Raw genomic sequence first — 20,540 nt, 5'->3', positions numbered from 1 at the left:
TTAACATGAATATTTTTTTCTTTACTACTGTATATATGTTGAGTAATTTTCAGTTCCAACACATCACACAGACACCAGGGAAACACTTTCTATCAACGTCAGCCTATGCATGGCGATTAAATTGAATAAATGTGACAGTTTCTAAAAATAAGTGTATCATATTAACATGCTATGTGGTGTGAGGTGTGATGTGGTTGGGTATGGTGTGAGCCGTGAGGTGTTGAGTGACTGGATGGGATGTATGGTGGGATGCATAGCTGGGCGTTATCGCGATAAGTTATCGCGATACTTTATCGCTGATAACAAAATCGGGTTATCGGCCATCCGCTACTTATTTAAATATATATCGGTATCTTCGTTACTTTTGTAACCAAACTAGGGATAATCGCTACTTTTTTTCCGCCTCTCAGAAAAAAACGTTGTCTCCTTACTGCGCATGTGTGGCCCGGTGTTGTATGAAAAAACTTCGGGGTATGAAATATCTTCGGTGATGAGATTTCATACTTAGATCATGAAAATTAAAACACTAGGTTATTTTTTTTATGCTACTCAAAAATCAATATATCATAGAGAAAAATCATTTAACTTTACCCCAAAAATGATTATTCACTGCCTCAAATTTGATACTCCATATTCGTTTGTGACCATGCCATGATACTGAAGGCACCTGGTGTTGTGTTATTTGGTGTCCCATCGTCAAAAGCTGGCGCTTTTGTTTACAAACACTGGTCTCTCGTGAACTGCGCATGCTCAAACCATTAAGTGTAGACCTGTACAGTCTCACAATGCTTTTTTAACACATTAAGAGTTGCTGGAAAGCTGAATCAAACATACAGTACCACCATCCTTGCTGTTTCTAGAACGACGTACACTCTGTACATATAAATACAACTCGTACAGTGTCGTTCTAGAAACAGCGAGGATGGTGGTAGTGGTACTATATGTCTGATTCATCCTTCCAGCAACTCTTAATTACGGTTTAAAAGCTTTGTGAGACTGTACAGGTCTACGCTTGCTGGTCTGAGCATGCACCGTTCACGAGAGACCAGTGTTTGTAAACAATTTTTGACGGTGGGGACGCCAAATAACACAACACCGGTTCAGGCATTTCTAGTATTACCGTCCATAGGTACGTGTCAACGTGTGGTTTTAAGGTTTTGTAAGTTTCCTAAAATACAGATAATGAAAATTTGAATTCATCAATGTTGTTCTATATGAAATATCAATATAATATCGTTTTCGCCTATCGGACTTATCGCTAGCTAGTATCGGAATTGTGGATTTATATCGGGTATCGGTTATCGGTTATCGCCTATATTTGTGTCTCTAGTTAACGAATATCGGTTATCGCCGTTAAGGTTTTTCATTATCAGTTATCGGTTATCGGGAATAAGGTTTTCTGTTATCGTGCCCAGCTATGCCGAGGACTGAACGGACTGAGTAGATGAGTAGAGGAATGACGAATTGACTGATGGACGGATAGACTGACAAAAATAAAAATAAATAACCAACGTAGCTGACTAGCAAACTGATCGAATGAGTGATTGAAGAACTGAATCAATCAAGCACTCAATTAATCAGTCACTCAGTCGACCTTCCAGTAAATGAATGATGGACATGTTCTAGTTTGTGTTAATGGCTTCCCGGATGTAATTAGAGGCGCTCGTTGACTTAAGAGAAGAATACAAAGGAAAGCTATATATGTTGCTGTTACAGACTCATTTAGGCCAAATACTCCCTTTTTGTTTTGCTTCCCACTAATTTCGTTCATTAATCCCTCTCAGTTTAGTTTCTTTATTTATGTTTTCCTCTTAGCCTTAATTTTACTCGATTTGTTTAACTTTTCCAGTCGCTTAATCGTCTCCTGATATTCTCTCTTCCCACTGCGATTCATGTTTCCAATTTGTGTTTTAGTTGCTTTTTTTCTTTTTCCTGTTATTTTCATCCTCTTTTGTTTAATTATTTCACCTGCTATTTTATTTTCCATTTCAATATTTTCCTTTCCCATTTTTTCTTCTTCCTCCATTTACCGTTTTTTTTATTTTTTATTTAACGTTCATTATTTTCTCTCCCTTGCTCTGTTATTCTGTTAATCTATATTCATCACTCCACAGTTGCCAGATTATCGTACTCGAGAGCCGCGTATTTACCGGTTTATGGCCCAAACTATTGCCAAGAAGCACCAATAATTAAGCATTTAAACGATACCCATATATGGAGGCAATTATTTGGGTGATGGAAGCAGTTTTGGGCAACGTTGCATCCCTCTCCCTTGTTAACCTCCTGATCATCAGACTAATTCCAAATGCGTTCCTCCACTCTTTCCTTTGCTTCCTCTTCTTTCCCTTTTTCTTCCTAAGTCTGCATTTATGTATTCCCGTCCATTCTCCTCTTCTTCACTCTCTTTATATATCTTTTCTGCCTCAGCCTCCTCCTCCTCCTCCTCCTCCTTCCCCCTCTTTCTTAACGACCTCTATTTCACGTCGTTAACACCGTTGATTAAGTTCTTTCAGGAGCAAAGGACTTTTCTTTTTTTTTTTTTTAGCTTTTCTTTTATAATATATTTTTCGAAACCAAGCGCTTGTTAAGAATTTTTCCTCGTCTTTTCTTGTTGGGCGTTTTATTTTTTATTATTTTCTTTGGGAGTTTGCTTTGTTTTGTCTTTCTCTATCTTCGTTTATTTTTTTTTCCTTTATTGTTCAGTTTTTTGTGGAAAGTTTCAAGACGCTTCGTTAGTTAACTGTTCGGGTGGTGGTGTTTTTTTTCTCACCTTCTTTCATATTTTTGTTGTCGTTTTTCCTCCTTTTTTCTGCTGCTTCACCTTAACTGCTTTTTTGTTTTGTTTTTCCCCCTCGTTTGTCTTTGAAAAATCTCTCTCTTTTTTTTCTTCATTTTCGTTTTGTTCGTTTGTTATTTTCCCTCTTCCTCGTTTCTATTTATATTCTTTTCCGTTTTCTCATTCTCCTTTTCCTAAACCCTTTCATTCATTTTTCCTATATTACTTTGTTTCGTTATTTACTGCTTTTTTCCTTTCCTTTTCAACCATCTCTATCTCTCTCTCTCGATTGTATTCTTTGTCGTATATTTATTTTCTTTTAATCGAGAAGTCAGGTGTCAGAATCGTCTTTTTTTTTCTCCCCAATGATTATTTAATGTTTCTTTTATACAGATTTTATTGCTTTATTTTGTAGATGAGTCGTATAATATTTGTTTTTACTTGCACCTGGATCTATAAATCAACCTGTCTGTCGTTTCTCTTTTACCTGTCTGTCAATCTACCTATATTTATCAACCTATATATTTATCTACCTTTCTATCTATATATCTATCCATCTATCTATCTATCTATATTTATCTATCCCTGTCTCTCTACATGTCTACCTACTTATCTATCTATCCATGTATCTACCTTCCTATCTATGTGTCTGTCTGTCCATCTCTGCTTTCTTTCTTTTATTTTATCCACCTTTTATTCTTGGTGTCTATATCTATCCAATTTATGCACTTATATATGTGTGTTTTGGATGTTTATGTATGTATGTAAGTATATCACATGTACGGGTTAGAATATCACTATGTTTTCATGTATGTGTGTAACCGACTCATTGATTCATCCATTCATTCCGCTAATTTAACCATACGTCGATCTATTCCATTCGTCCAACCATCCACCCATCCAAAGAACCATCCATCTATCCAACAGTCCATCTATTCTTGTCGATCTGTTCGCCAGCTTAAAGTTAAAGAGCAATACGTATACAGCTACAGGACAGAAGCTGGTGCGTTCTCTTATGCTCTGAGATAGTAAACAAAGGCAAGGTAGACAATACAAATGTGTCGCGAAGGATAAAAGTGTTCGTGATAAAAAGATCGCAGAGAATGGGCCGACAGATCCTATTAAAAGTAATGCAAAGAGAAAATGAAAGCCAAGACTGGTGAAAATTGGTGCGAGAGAGAGAGAGAGAGAGAGAGAGAGAGAGAAGAGAATAAGAGGGATGATAGTACTGCGAGCGTGGGACAGACCGTTGTATCCCAGATCAGGAGGAAGGGGAAGTTTGAAGGATAAAGAAACGTCTCGAGCTATAATGAGAAAAGGATGGATCTGAAGGAGGCTGATACAGACGAACCAGAAGGAGGAGGAAGAGGAAGAAGAGCAAAAGGAAGAGCAAGAGGAAGAGGAGGAGGAGGAGGAAAGAAAACAGATTGAAGATTAAGAAGAAAAATGACTATGAAAGAGAAAATTCGCCAATGCATTACAGATACCACAAACCTTTACCTTCCTTCCTCCTCCTCCTTCTCCTTCTCCTTCTCTTCATTCTCCCGGATGACGCCAAGAATGAAAAACGAGGAATGGAAAAGATAGAGCTGAAAATATGATAGTTGTAAGCCGCTTGAGGGCAGACTAAAGGACTTGAAATAGCGGCCGTGTTTTGAGCAAAGCCGTTGAACTCCCTGAGGTCACGAAAGGTCATCGCAAATCAGGTCATGTCAGGCTACAGCATTGTGTAATAATAATAATAATAATAATAATAATAATAATAATAATAATAATAATAATAATAATAATAATAATAATAATAATAATAATAATAATAATAATAATAATAATAATAATTGGTTTATTTCGGAGATGGCAGCCGTTAGGCTGAAAATGTACATATTAAGATTAAGAACATAAGAACAAAAGAACATAGGGAAACTGCAAGAGGCCGAGTGACCTACACAGGGCAGCTCCAGAATCCCCCCCACTACTCACGATGGATGAGATGTAGTTTCAGGGGTTACAGGTAGAGGCTTGATCCTCGTTTACCTTCGGTACGGGCGTACGCTCCAGTACCCTGTCTCCTTACTGCACCCACACCTCACTGCCACCTGTCATCCTCGTCCATGTAGTCATCCAGTCTACTCTTAAAACAAGCTATCGTCCCTGCACTAACTATGTGATTGCTGAATCTATTCCATTCCCCCACCACCCTATTACTAAACCAATGCTTGCCTATATCTCTCCTAAATCTATACTTTTCTAATTTAAATCCATTACTGCGTGTTCTATCCAGCTGACTAATTCTCAATACTTTACTTATATCGCCTTTGTTGTGACCCTTGACCCATTTGAATACTTCTATCCAGATCTCCCCGCACTCTTCGTCTTTCAAGTGAATGTAAGTTTAGATGTTTCAGCCTATTTTGATATGGGAGGTTCCTCAGCCCCTGAATCATCTTGGTCATCCTCCTCTGAACTGTATAGATATGAATGGGGTGTGGGAGTAGGTAATTTACAGTAACGGAGGGAAAGTTGTGATGATGTTTGAGGGGTGAGGAGGTGGTGGAGTGCGGTGTGGTAGAGCGATGAGGCGGGAAGGTAATCCTCTTCTGGAAGGCGAGTAGGTGTTAATCCGAGGTCATCCCCAGGTCAAAATGTTGGGTCAGGTAGCAGCAGGTGGCCTGAGAGCAGGTAGAGGCGATATCGGTGGTCACTCAGAAAGGGGCTTATAGGTGGAGCGCTAATCCAATACAGGTGGCGAGGCAGATGTGAAGACTCGCTGCTGTTACTGGGAACAGACTGCGCAGCTTCGGTGGTGAGCAGCCTGCAGGTCAGGTCAGGTGCAGTGCAGTGGAGGCCTAGTCGCTCAGGTGGGGGCCACCTGAGTGACTAAGCCTCCACTGCACTGCACCTGACCAGACTCCAACAGCAGGATGGGCGGGCTGGTGAGCCTGGGGAGACCTCGGGGCGTCAGCAGGGACTTGATGGAAGGCCGCGGCGGCGACACACTCGGCTATCTGTGTCCTCCCGGTATACCATACACGCACTCCACTCACTCTCTTTCAGATTGTCACCATGATTTCACTTAATGTCACAAAATTAACTTGCTAAGTAGTGTTTCTTGAAGTAGGTTTCTTGATGAAAGGGGAGACGGGGATGAAGGGGAAGGGGAGAGGCCAACAGGCTGTCCCCGGACTACTCCTTTCGGAGCGCCGTGACCCACGTCCGACATAGGTCAGGACTGAGTCACAAGTGTGTGTGTGTGTGTGTGTGTGTGTGTGTGTGTGTGTGTGTGTGTGTGTGTGTGTGTGTGTGTGTGTGTGTGTGTGTGTGTGTGTGTGTGTGTGTGTGTGTGTGTGTGTGTGTGTTACTTTACGTTATGGTTTTGCTTGTTTACTAATTCACCTACACTATACTACTACTACTACTACTACTACTACTACTACTACTACTACTACTACTACTACTACTACTACTACTACTACTACTACTACTACTACTACTACTACTACTACTACTACTACTACTACTACTACTACTACTACCACTAATTCCTTTCCTGCTAATAATGTTGATGCTACTCTGAAAAGAAACTAAGTGAGCATTGTCTTCTAAAGTTACGTAGACAATTATTTTCCCATTGTTTAGAAAAGAATTAAAGAAAGGATTCTCTCTCTCTCTCTCTCTCTCTCTCTCTCTCTCTCTCTCTCTCTCTCTCTCTCTCTCTCTCTCTCTCTCTCTCTCTCTCTCTCTCTCTCTCTCTCTCTCTCTCTCTCTCTCTCTCTCTCGCTCTCGCTCTCTTTTTTTTCTTACGTAGTGCAGACTTTTAAAACTTTCTCGCCTCTTTTCTCCGACTTCCTCCTAATTTTCGTCGAATTGTTGCTTATTTGCATTTCCCTGGCCGTCCCATTTTTCTCCATTATCACTTATTCCCTCTGCACCGACTTATTTATTTCCATTTTTCCTTCCTGGCTAACTGAGAAAAGTGCGTCCTTCTTTTGTTCTTTATTCTTTTGCTTTCTTTCTTCCGTGGTCCCTTTGTTCCTGCTCTATTTTATTTTCCGTTTTGTCGCATTTCTTCTTTTTCGGACTTTTTTTTTCTATTTCTTTTGCTTTGTTTTCATTTTTCTTTCGTATTTCCTTTTTTTCAAACTGTTTTTCATTTTTTTTCTTTTAGTTCTTGTTCTTTATTTTTATCTTCCCATCCTTCTACATTTTCTTCCCTCCTAAGATCATTTTCTCTTAACCCACTTCCTCTTTATCACACTTTTTCTTTCTTTCTTTTTCTTTTCCATCCTTCCCTTTTTTACTTTTTTTTTGTATTTATTTTCTCTATATTGCCTGAGTTCCAATTATTGTAAACTTTGCCAAAAAATGAAAAAATGAAAAAATAAAAGCGTGTGTGTCCTTTGCTTTTATCTTTTTTTTTTAACTCCTTTTTGATCTATTTGTCGTTTCTTCCATATTTTTATTTTCGTGTTCCGTATGCCGATGTTTTGCTGGAATTTACAAGTTTGTCGCTTTTTCCAACTTTTCAATAGAATTTCCGTCAGTTTGCGTCTCCCCAATCCCCTCCTTAACACTCTCTCTCTCTCTCTCTCTCTCTCTCTCTCTCTCTCTCTCTCTCTCTCTCTCTCTCTCTCTCTCTCTCTCTCTCTCTCTCTCTCTCTCTCTCTCTCTCTCTCTCTCTCTCTCTCTCTCTCTCTCTCTCTCTCTCTCTCTCTCTCTCTCTCTTCTTCTTCTTCTTCTTCTTCTTCTTCTTCTTCCTCTCTTCTTCTTCTTTATCTTATTATTATTATTCTTTTTTTTCTTCTTTTTCTTTTTCTTTTTTTTTTTCTTCTTTTTCTTTTTCTTCTCCTTCTCCTCATTCTTTCTTTCTTCTTCCTCTCGCTTGACAGTTTCATTTCTTCCCTTCCATCACTTCAGACAGCTCATATTACTCTCTTCCCCTCTACCGGATCTTCCATGCACTCCTAAACTTTTAACTTCATTGTAACACCCTGTGAATTAGCTTCCTATTTATCGTGTCTTTATTAGCGTTGTTTGTGAATGTTTCCTGATGCTAGTAACGTCCCTGCTTTTTTTTATATTTACTTTCACGTGTTTTTTTCGATTGTTGTCTTGGTTTTCTCTATATCACACACTTTTCACATTTTTTTTTAGGGGGTTGCTCCTTTCTCTTTCACAGCGACTCATTGGTTTAGTGGTTCCGTTCTCAGTTGGTACTTAACGATCTCGGTTCGAATCTATAGCGAAGAAATCTACTAATAACACGCACACACACACCTCGTTCTCCACTCTCTCTTGAAGATGGTGAGTGTACATAATAAGTCCGTTAAGTAGTATAGGAAAGGTAAGCTGTGGTAAGTGGTTTGTGCTAGTTAGGAAGATGCATATTTCTCCGACTATATATACCTTTTTTTGTGTTTCCCATATTTTCTCTCTCTCTCTCTCTCTCTCTCTCTCTCTCTCTCTCTCTCTCTCTCTCTCTCTCTCTCTCTCTCTCTCTCTCTCTCTCTCTCTCTCTCTCTCTCTCTCCTTTTCTTTGTAGTACAACTTCATCTCGTTTCTGTTTATCTCGCGTGACAAGGATCGTGATTTCTTCTTTAGTTTGCAGTTTACTTTTCATTAAACTCTTGTCAAGTGTCTGTGTGCATGTGCGAATGTGTGTGTGTGTGTGTGTGTGTGTGTGTGTGTGTGTGTGTGTGTGTGTGTGTGTGTGTGTGTGTGTGTGTGTGTGTGTGTTTATTCGAAAGAAACTCTATTTATTAGTAATTATCTCCATTTTTACTTACAAACTTCCGCCTCATTAGCGAGATGGTATTGTTTTCAGTTAAATGTTTATTTCCTAAAAACAAAATTGCATTCCTAAAAATTTTATCGCGTGAGGATGAATTATTTAATGCCCCTCCGCCTTTCTGCCTGTCTGTCTGTATGTCTGTATGTCTATCTGTCTGTCTGTCTGTATGTATGTATGTATGTATGCATGTATGTATTCATGTATTTAGTACCTATATATGTGTTAATCTGTCGGTTTGTCTGTCAATTCGTGAAATCCGCAACTTTTTCACCGAAGAGTTAATATCAGTTACCATTATATACGTCAGGAATTTGTTTTACATGGATGTTAAATTTATCAAATGTGTTGCACTGAACCGCTGAGATAGATAGATAGACAGATAGATAGATAAACACACACACACACACACACACACACACACACACACACACACACACACACACACACACACACACCATGGTACATGACATGGGAAGGGTGGGCAGAGCGAGGCGGGGCGGAGCGGGGCAGATCAAAACATGGCGGGGCGGGGCTGGTGTGCTGGTGTACTGGTAGATTCCACCGACTTCAAAGCTTATGGTTCTTTTTTAATATCCTTTTTTTTTTCTTTTGCATAAGGAAATATACGCAGGTAAAGGAATTAGGTTAATATTTTGCAAGGAAATGGGGCAGAAATAACTCAAAAACAGATGTCATTTCAGCTTCTGGATGTCTTCATACTCCTCTCTTGAAAATAAAACAGCAGTCGTAGGAAGAAATGGAAAAAAAAATGAAAACTGATTCTTTCACCCGTGGGCTTCGGCTATGGGAAAGCCGAGAAGTGGCCGTGAAACGTCAACATTACACTGCATTTTGAGACTAAGAAAAGAGCATGGAACGTATATCAGAGTACTCCTCTCATAACCATAAAGCCGTTAAAAATATTTACTTTTACTCAAACTCCATTCTTTTAGGGTGGTGTTTGTTACAAAATAAAGTCTCGTGACACGTTGCATCTAGCCGAGACTCGCTTGTTGTCTACTTTAGAGAATTTGGCAAGTGATTACTGTATGGATAGCTAATTCAGTCTGCCATGACCTTACAGCACCACCTATGACAAATAAGCCCACCTCAAGATCACTCACTCACCACAATGACTCAGGGCATGCATGGTGGGCTGCTCTATGCCCCCACCACCTACAATTAGCTCGAATTAGGGGTTTTGAGCCGAGCCCCTAACGGGGTCCGCCGTTTCAGCGGACCGACTCGCGGGAGCCCCAAACGGGGTCCGGCGAAGCTGCCCGGTTCAATAATTACCTGTCAACGCGGGTAAGTAATGCATTATGAGAACATTCCCGATACGTTATACATTAACAAGATTTATGTCACAAACAAGAGAGAGTGGAGTAGAAGATTTTTTACACAGGCGCCGAATAATTAGATTGGAGCGCAGGGAGCATGAAAATAACAAGTTTAAAAGTGTGGTAAACAATTAAATTTCCGTGGGGGACATTTAGAAAGACAACAACACAAATGGACCGTGAGAGGGGGACGACGGAAGAAACGTGGGAGTTGACGAAGCGAATAGGTTTTTTTTTATATCCTCCGTGTTTTCAACAGCTATATTAGTGCAATTAGAGAACCACCACCTCGCATAACAAACGTCCTCCGTGCAGTGTTGGATCCAGTGCCTGCAAGGAGCCCGTGCTTATTTTTTTTTACCTCTCGGCTCGTTACCCTGACGCGGCGAAAAAATAGATAAGTAAATAAAGTGAAGGATGATGAAGGAAATTATATCCTGTGTGGGACGAGGAGCGCAGTGCTAGGATTATTTCAGAGAGAGAGAGAGAGAATAACAGGCAGACGGACAGATAGACAGAGTGGTAGACAGGTAGGCAGGCAGGCATGCAAACATAAAACAGAATATCATTAGGAAGCCATTTCATAATTTAGGACCAAGTATACGTTTAATTTAGAGAGAGAGAGAGAGAGAGAGAGAGAGAGAGAGAGAGAGAGAGAGAGAGAGAGAGAGAGAGAGAGAGAGAGAGAGAGAGAGAGAGAGAGAGAGAGAGAGAGAGAGAGAGAGAGAGAGAAGCATTAGCAGCCACATAACCCGAAACAGGACTAACATTTCGAAAGCGACAATTTGGGAGAACTGCCAAGATAACTCGTCTTTCCTCTCTGCCTTCCCTTTTCCCCTTCCCTCCTCCTCCCTTTCCTTGTCACTCCCTCGCAACCTTTGTCCCGTTCCTTCTCTTACCTCCCGCAATATCTCCATGCCTTCCCTAACTCCCTCACATTTTCCCCTCTCAGTTTCCTTTCTCTCTTTCCTCCCTCTCTCAACGACTTGGGTCAGATAGAAATAGCCATGAATTAATTGACACGGAGGAAGAATTTAGAGTCCGTTTTCTTTCTAATGGTTGAGTTCCCCCTTCGGACCCCACCGGCATCCAACGCTTCAGAGAGAACGGGAAAGGATTGTGTGCCATATTCTTTTATTTTTGCTTTTCGCTGTCGTTTTTCCTCCTTGGTTTGTGTGTATGTGTATGTGTGTGAGGGGGAGGGGGGGAGTTATGTGTGAAGATGTGGTGATGAATGCTTGTGGAGTAGGGTTTAAGGAAGAAAGGAAATAACATCAAAAATAATATAATGAAACTACTACTAATACAACAACAACAGCAACAACAACAACAACAACAACAACAACAACAACAACAACAACAACAACAACAACAGAAACAACAACAACGACAGTGATAATTATGATAATGAGAGTTATGAATAATAAGGACGCTCTCTCGAGTTACACTGATGTTGGAGGTCATTACCATATCCATAAAAACCTGTAATCAGCATGTCAAAAGAGCACTCCAGAATCACCTAATTTACACCTAATGTGTACCGACAGTTACCCCCCCCCCTTTCTCTCTCTCTCTCTCTCTCTCTCTCTCTCTCTCTCTCTCTCTCTCTCTCTCTCTCTCTCTCTCTCTCTCTCCCTCTCTCTCGCTCGCTCTCTCTCTCTCGTCCCCCCCCCCCCCCTATTGCAATAATCTCGGCTGGGGTTTAACATTCCAAAATTCTCCTAATTCGGCTACATTTCAGAAGGAAGTGGAGAGAGGCAAGGAAGAGATGGAGAGGCGAAGGAAGGGAGAATGGGAGGGAGGAAAGGAAGATGGGAGAGGCGAAGGGAGGGTTAATGGAAGAAAGTGAGCAGTAAGGTACAATTAGGAGAGCAACAACAGCAACAGCAACAACAGCAGGCACAGCACCAACTATAACAGTAATATTCTTAAGCTCTCTGTGCTTACTACTACCACTATTACGGCTAACATAAATCATTCTTACAGTGTTACTAGTTCCTCCGTGGTGCAGTGGTTAGAGAGCCTATAGCTACGAATCCTTTGGGCCAGGTTTAGTCCCTTCTTGGGCAGCCGATGTTTACCTCACCCAGCTGTCGGGCTAATCGATGAATGGGCACCTGGGGAAACCTGGGGAAGGATATTATGTAGTAACTCGGACATTACTCTTGCCCGGTGTTCCAAGGCAGCGGGATGGAGATGGTTTGCGCAGCTTGGCGTATGCCCTCACCTTTACCTTTACCTTACAACAACAACAACAACAACAACAACAACAACAACATCTACAACTACTACTACTACTACTACTACTGTTTCTGTTGTAGCTGCTGCTGGTTTTACTATTACTGTTGCCATCACTACCGTTCAGTTTATACACTGGTCTGTGCTAATCACTTTTTTTGCGATGTTTTCACTCACTGCACGTTATCCCGACCCGGCTAAATGAGTTTAAAGCTTTCAACGCTAACATTTATTCGTGCGTTATGAAAAAAATATAAAAAGTGTAATACTCGTGTACCAAACGCTATATATAAAAATGATAGAGGCAGAGAGAGAGAGCTGGCTAGGCAGATAAACACCGATACATAAACAATACCACGCAAGAATTAGAGCGACCATAATCCAGCGCAATAGACGGGCGGGGGAAAATAACGCTAACAACCAGGTCGGCACTGAGCCCGGAATAGCGAATTACAACCATGACCTCGAGTCTTAATGCCCCGGAGACCTCGATCTATGCACGCCTGAATATTTAACTCTGTCTCTAAATATAAGCCGTGAAGCTGACCTCTCTGTCTCTGCTCTCCTTCCCTGGCCTTGCGCACTCTTCCCCTCCCGCCTTTGTCTTTCCCTCCTTTGTCTTTCTTTCCATTTCCTTTTCTTCTCTTTCCTTGCCCTTACGCCTTCCTTCTTTCCCTTTATCTTCTCTCACCTTCCCTTGCCTACGTACCGTTTCTCTCATCTTTTTTTCTCTTCCCTTTCAATGTCTCGTCTCTCCTTCCTTGCCCTTCCGTCCTCCTCCAATCACGCTGTTCTTTCCCTTTCCCTTGCCTCCCTTTCGTTTACTTTCACGTTTCTTGTCTTCAGTTTTCACTCTCTTCTATTTCACTATTTTCCTGTACATGCCTTCACTTCCGTTTTTTATCCTCCCTATTCTCTTAACCTTGTCTTCCGTCCTTCGCTCCTTTTTTTTCTCTCTTCCCCTTCGCTTTTATTGCTTTTTTTCTATTTTCCTTCACATCCCTCCACTTTCCTTCCCCTCCCTTCTCTTCCCTTCCCTCCTTTCACTCTTCTTCCCTTGTCTTCCTTCTTCTTGACCCTCTTTTATCTTTTCTCCTCTTTCTCTTCACTTGCCTTCACTATCGACCTCTTCCTCTACTTCCTTCCCTTTCCTTCGCTTCCCTTTCTTTTCTTTCCTTTCTCTAATCTTTTCTTCACAATCCCTTCCAGTCCGATCCTGTCCTGTCCCTTCCCCTTCCTCATCAACCATTCTCCTGCCCCTCCAACTCTTTTTTTCCTTCTCTGTTTGTTATCTTTTCTTTTCCTCCTGTTCTATTCCAAGTCCTTTCCTTTAGGTGTTTCTTTCTTCCTCTCAACTCCTTTCTCTTTCCTGTATTTACATCTGATCCCTTTTCCTTATACTTTTTTTTCGTATGTGTATTTTCATATTTTACTTTTTTCCATGTCATCTTTTCATCCTTTTCCTGATCTTACCTTTTTTCTCTATTTGCTTTTCATATCTATTACACCTTTCTTTTACTCTCCTTTACGTCCTCTCCTTTTTGGTCGTTTCCTTTCCCCTGCTCATTTATTCCTTCCTTATCCCTCAGCTTTTCTTCTCTCCCCATTCCTTTCATTTATGTTGATTTCTTGATTTCCCATTTTCATTTATTTCCTCTTATCCTTTCCCTTACATTTCTACGTCTTATTTCCTTTCTCTTCGCTATCTCCCTTAATGACGCTTTATAACAACTCCTATAGTTCATTCCCTGCTCCTCTTATTATTATTTTCACTCTTCTTTCTTCTATTTTACAGCCACATCCCTCGTATTTACACACCCTGCCTCTTCCATGCCCCCTCATCATCACCATCTTCATCATCCTATTATCCTTTTCGCTTTTATTTTGCCTCACCCATCATCCTCTTCGCCCGACATTAATTTTCTCTTACATTCATGATTTCACTGCATTATTTTCCTCCTCGTCCTCGTCTTCCTCTTCCTCCTCGTCTCCGTTCTCGTCGTCCTCCTTTTCCTCCTCCTGCTCCTCAATTTCGGCCTTGTCCTCGTCGTTATCGTGGTCGTTCTCGTTTTCTTTCGTCTCCCACAAGGTCAAATGACTCATTATTACGATAGCTTTGGTTTCCACTCACTATGATTACTGTCTGCACGCCCTCATAACCCACAGTGGACTCTCCTTCTCTCCCCTTTCCTCCCTCCCTCCCTCCGCCCCCCCTTCCTCCTCATTAGTCAGTGCTTCCTTCGCCCTGCTCTTCCATTGGTCCATTTGAGCCGCGGCAAAAAACAAAGCTCCAATTCCCCCTTCCATTACGTTATTTTCAGCGCCTTAATTTGTGTTTTTGAACCTTCTTCTTGCTCTTATTTTATCCACTTACCAATTATCCCTCTCTCTCTCTCTCTGTATCTGTCTGTCTATTTGTCTATCTGTCTATCTATCTCTATCTATCTGTCTATCTACCTTCCTCTTCCATTACTGTTTGAAGCCATTATCCATTTATCATCTGCTATTATTTGCCTTTCCGCCACGCATATTTAATGACTTCAATCAAGCATACTTAATCAAGGGATGAGCAACACGGGGGAACAGAAGAAAAATACCGACCAAGGAAGGAACCAAGGAACTAAGACAGCTCGGGAAAAAAAAAATGTTGAGCTCTTTTGTACCTGCCTCCTCCGATACATTTTTTTCTTGGTTTCTTTCCATTATTCGTTCATTCACCCCTTTATTATTTCTTTCCTTCTTTTCTGATAGATGTTAACTTATTATCTGCCGCTTCCGAGGAGTGTAATTATGTTTTCCTCGTTGTCTGTCCGTCTGTCTGTATGTCTGTATATATGTATGTTAGTCAGTCATCTCTTGCCGAAATATCTTGCCAAATATATAAGAACATCATTATCAGCTTCCCTAAGAATGTAAAAAATAAAATTATAAAATTCTTGGGGCTGAAGATTTTTTGGGGGGTGCGTGTGTGTGCGTGTGTATTTTTGCATATATACACAGTGAAATGAGTATGTGTGTTACCTAAGACTTATCTTCAATTATGAATTTTTCTGCTTCAACCCATCAACCGTCCAGCCTTCCACCATAAATATTCTCCTTTTCCCTCCTCTCTCCACACTGTCTAACTTTCCTAATCCTCACCCTCCTTGAAACTTCTTAAACCCTCAACTCCTCCTCTTCGGTCATTCCAGCAAAGGGCGACTCCGAGTGTGGCAGTAGCTGGAAGGGATGGACGGTGGTGGGCCTCGATGAAAACTACAGCGCAGGAACACGTTGGAGACTCTGGCTGTGTCCTTTGCTGGTCCTGGGGTAAGTACGCTGCCCGATGCGGCTCTACACTCATACATCGTACATTATGCAAGCACTTAAATCACTAAGCTTTGTCCTTATACCTTTATGCATCGCTCTTGTACTCTCTAATTATCAATCTGTTTCTTTTTATGTTGTTCTGCACTCACGTACTTCATAGCCTTTTACTTTACGTCTATTTTCATCAACATGTGCCTCATACCCTACCTGCATACTACATATACCCCATACTTCCTTACATATCGTAGATAACTCATACTGTACCGACATGCCGCATACATAACACATAGTACCTTATACCACATATACTTCTTAAAAAAACTAAGTTGAACTATACTGAAGTGAACTGAAGTGAAATTGAATTAGATTAAACTAACTAAGCTGAACTGCAATAATATGAATTGAAAGGATCTAATTGTAAAAAACTAATCTGAACTGAACTACATTGAACTGAACAGAACAGAACTATTTTGAACTTAACTAAACTAAAATTAAAATGCATTGAACAGAAACTAATTGACTGCACTGAACTGAAACGAATAGAACTGACATGACCCGAACTGATCTTTATTTCTCTTCCCGTTTCTCCTCCTCCCTCCCTCCTTGCCACACCACTTCCTTATTTCTGTCTCTCTCCCTCTCTCCATCATCTCCTCCCACGCACTTTCCTCCGCACATTACCGGACTTAATTACGCCTTGAATCATATATATTCGCATTCCTTCGACAAAGTTAAGACAACGTTTTCATATGTCTTCATTTTGCGTTCCAGAAAGTTTGTAAGACGGATCGCAGCAGCTTCCCAACCCCGTCCTTCACTCTTAATAACCCTCTCTTTTATCACTCTTCTTTCCTTCTTCCTTCCTTCCTTTCATCACCGCTTCTTTTTCGTTCCTTCCTTCACTTTCCGTTTCCCTTCCCTTCCTTTCCCTTACCAGACTTCTTATTCCCCGTTCCCAGTGTCCAAGGAAGTCCTGTGTTCATCTTCATTTCGTCTTCCACGTGAGATTAACATATATCATTTTCCCCTCATTTCCTTCCCTTTCCTCCCTTTTAGCTTGTCTGAGTCCATACAGTTCTTCCCTCTCCTCCAATTATGTCGCTTTCCTCTCTTCTACGGCCGTTCAGTATTCCAGTGTGTCTCAGTTATCTCTTCATGTTATCTCTCTCTCTCTCTCTCTCTCTCTCTCTCTCTCTCTCTCTCTCTCTCTCTCTCTCTCTCTCTCTCTCTCTCTCTCTCTGTTTCTTCTTTTTTTATCGCTTTCTCAGTGTTTCTTTTTCGACTTTCTCTCCTTTTTATCTTCAAGTACGAGTATTGCGCTTCTCGCTTGTCTCGTGCGTATATCTCGTTTCTTGCCTTCCACGAGTTTGAATTAGCATGCGTCTCTCTCTCTCTCTCCTTCTTTTATCTGAGATCTAAATTGCTTCTTTTCATTCGTATTCATCAGGTCTTGCAGATGTCGTGTCGGTTTTTCTCTCTCTCTCTCTCTCATTGTTCCGCTTATCGCAATTAATCATCCTCGCTTGTATTATCATTTTTTTCCCTTTATTTTTAGTTGTCTCGCTTTATCCGTGACGCCCACTGGTCTTCTGCTCGTCCATTTTTGTCCCCGTTCATGCTGATGTGTTTTTCTTCTTTTTTCTTCTGCTTTCTTCCTCCTCCTGCTCCTCATTTGTGTCTTGACCCTGAACCCAGCCTTTGAAGAGAACGGCGCCCACGCACGTCCATTCTTCCTTCCCTTTATCATATTTCGCAACGCTCATCGCTCACTCCCTTCACTATCTCTACGTTTTCTTGTTGCATCATCCTTTTAAACTCTCTCTCTCTCTCTCTCTCTCTCTCTCTCTCTCTCTCTCTCTCTCTCTCTCTCTCTCTCTCTCTTCTCCTTTTCCTCCTTCTCTTCATCTTCCTTCACAGACAAGCATTTCAGTCTTCATGAAGCGGAAGAAAGAGAAACAAAGAAGAAAGGAAACAAGAGGGAAAATGACAATAGCCTACTCGAAGATCCTTCCCTCTACCCCTTCTTTGTCCTCTTATGTATTACTCTTGCTCCTCTTACCTCTTCCCACTTCGAGTCTTTTTGGTTTGTGTGTCTTCTCTCTAGAGGGTCACCCACGCCGTAATTATGCATGACGGATTTATATTTGTTTCCCTTATATTATCTTGGGTCCTCCTCCTTCTCCTCTTCCTCCTCCTCCTTCTCTATTCATTCTCCAGTAACCGCCTTCCCCTCTCCCTCCCTTCATATCAACTTATTCTCTTATCTCTTCTATCAACTCCCTCTTTCTTTCGCCTAACCCTTCACCTTTTCCTATCCCTTGCCATTCATTCTCCCTTACCTGACTTCCTTTCCGTCACCCACGCGACCCTCCACATCTCCTTCCCTTCGTTCAGCGCTATGTATCTTTTTTTTTCATGATAACCTTTCTTCCATACCCACTGCTTCTCTTCTCCTTCCTTCCATGTTTATTATTTTTTTTATCTCGCCTACCAGACACTCCTTATCTACTTTGTTTTCCTTCTTAATTAATCGCTTTTACTCTCTTCACCTCCACCTCTTCCTTTTTTTTCCCTTCCTTTCCTTTAATTTTCGTTCTATCCTCTTAACTCTCCCTTACTTGTTTGTCTTCACCTCCCTCCCTGTACCTCACTTTGATATTTTCCTTCGTCTCAGCCACTTTTCTGTGGGCATCTTTTCCTTCGCCTCTTCCTCCACTTTTTTTTCTCTCTCTCTCTCTCTCTCTCTCTCTCTCTCTCTCTCTCTCTCTCTCTCTCTCTCTCTCTCTCTCTCCGAAGGACTCCACTTTCACATATCCTCCATTTTCCTCGGGTTTCCTCCCTTGCTTTGTACTTTCCTTTTTCTCAACTAATTCTTTATCCACCTGTACATCGGTCTCTACGTCATCACCAGCCTCACTCCTCCCATCCAGTGTTTTTCCCCCTTTTTCTTCATATTCCTAAATCTCAAAGTTTTCTCCCTTTTCTTTTTTTTTCTGTCTGCTTGCACGCCATCCGTACAAGCAGTCCTTCCATTTATTCTTTTTCCTCTTGTTCTCTATCCACCGACCTCATTTTTTTTTCCTGTTACCTCTTTTATTCCTCTCCTCTTTACACGTTACAGGAGAGAGAGAGAGAGAGAGAGAGAGAGAGAGAGAGAGAGAGAGAGAGAGAATCTTATATTATTTTATTTTTACCCATTTTCTCCGTTTTCTCCCTCGGCTGCAACACTCGCAGTCCACGTCACCTATAATTTACGACGCAGCGGGAGGGGAAAATGGTGTCACATGCAAATTGTTCCTCAGGTTTGTCTTTCACGGGGCCGCGGAGGAGGAGGAGGAAGAGGAGGAGGATCAGTGGAGATTTATTCTGTCTGCTTGCACGCCATCCGTACAAGCAGTCCTTCCATTTATTCTTTTTTCTCTTGTTCTCTATCCACCGACCTTATTTACATAGAAAATCAGACCACACAGGCCCCATGGTCCAGACTAGGTGATATGTCCCTTAAGCCTAAGTGATTCTACATTAATCAGATGGCTCCAAAACTTTGCATTTCTACTCTAGGTAATATTAAGTTGAAGGAAGTGTCGGTCGAGCTTGTTTTTAAAGGAGTCAATCGTGTTACACTGGACCACTGAAGGCGGGAGCTTATTCCATTCTCGCACCACAACGTTGGTGAAGAAATATTTGGTGCAGTCTGAATTTACTTTTTTTTTTTTTTTAGAGCAACAAAAAGATGTAAAAAAAAAGCGCTAACTGTTGCTCTCACATCCTGCATGATATTTGATGCAGGAAGCAAAACACTGGATTATTTCCTACTACAGTGTCCAGCATACCAAGAGAAGAGGAAAAAATGTGTTGACCTGCAACAGCCCTACAGAGAAGACACAGTGATGACTACAGTAAACCCCCGTGATATCGCGGTTCAGTTTTCGCGGTCCCGGTATTTCGCGTTTTTTTTTCTGTAAGACCTATTAATATTGATATCGCATATATTTTCGCCATTTCGCTGCATTCCGCAGATTTGTTTATGAGTTTAAATCTCGCGCGTCACGATAGAATGGCCGTGAGTACGAATTCTATTGTTTTAAAAGTGTGTTTAAAGACCTTAAAATGGTTTTAAATGTATCATAACAGTTATAAAAAAAAACATGCCTAGGGTGTATTTAAATAGAGTATTTCTATTTCGCGGATTTTCACTTATCGCGGGTGGGTCCGGAACGTAACCTCCGCGATGGAGGGGGTATTACTGTATTGGTGTTTTTCTTTTTAGTGAGGACAATATAGAAAATAAGAAAAAATATTTATGATATATGGAAAATAAGAGACAGACATTTAAGGAACTAAACCTCAAAAATTCAGGCAGAGCCGTTGCAAAGGCCGTCCACCGACCGACCGTCAGTCCGTCACCCACCAGAGCCAGGGCGGCGGCTATCAAAAAATCCTCGGTGTGTGTTTCTCAAGCCTGGGGGCCGCCTTCTCCCTGACAGGTCCTGGCGCCTGGTGAGTTTGCACCATTATTAAATCCTCCTTCGGCCTGTCAGTGTGAGGAAGGTCGGTGAGAGACATTAACCCCTAAATATGCTTTGTTTACCAGCGGGTGTTAAAGGGACAGGCCGGGTGCTGGGTGGTGGTGGTGGTTATTGTTTTTTTGCTTGTATTACAGAATTACATGACGCTGTGTGATGCCTGATAATGCTATGTGATATTTTTTGTTGTCTTGACTGTGATACTCTACATTTAATCACTTTTAATACTTATTTTCCGTATTAGTGCCCTAATATATATCAGTGCATTTGTGATCAGTTTATGTATCATCTATTTTGGGGGGTTTATATCATGGCAAAAATTTGGCCCGTCGCTGGTACACGGTAAAGCCACAAATTTGGCCCATCGCTGCTACCGGGTTAATATAAGAGACAATTGTGAGTGAGGCCATGGGAACACCCACAGAGTTCGTGGCTTGAGCAAATTGATAAATCCTGATGGAAGACACTAAGGATGGGAAGGGGGCCTGCATGAAGACTTGCCCATTGAGACTCCTGAGTTTGCCAAAGTAGGGTGGGTGGGGCGACATGTCCCCCAGTGTATG

At 41.4% G+C, this 20,540-nt stretch overlaps 1 protein-coding gene across 1 annotated transcript in view; it reads left to right on the top strand.

Moving 5' to 3' along the window:
• The window catches only part of LOC126986028 (lanC-like protein 2), a 38,862-nt gene that overhangs the window by 9,442 nt on the left and 8,880 nt on the right, over positions 1-20,540 (top strand). The window contains exon 2 of the mRNA XM_050841741.1: positions 15,334-15,451. Coding sequence (XP_050697698.1) covers positions 15,391-15,451 — 61 coding nt within the window. The 5' untranslated portion in view covers positions 15,334-15,390. The remainder of the gene's footprint in view (positions 1-15,333; positions 15,452-20,540) is intronic.

This window comes from Eriocheir sinensis, chromosome 1, assembly GCF_024679095.1.
Source record: "Eriocheir sinensis breed Jianghai 21 chromosome 1, ASM2467909v1, whole genome shotgun sequence".
NCBI classification, from domain to species: Eukaryota; Metazoa; Arthropoda; class Malacostraca; order Decapoda; family Varunidae; genus Eriocheir; species Eriocheir sinensis.
Note: the sequence above shows the minus strand (reverse complement) of the source record. Positions and strands in the feature narration are given on the sequence as shown.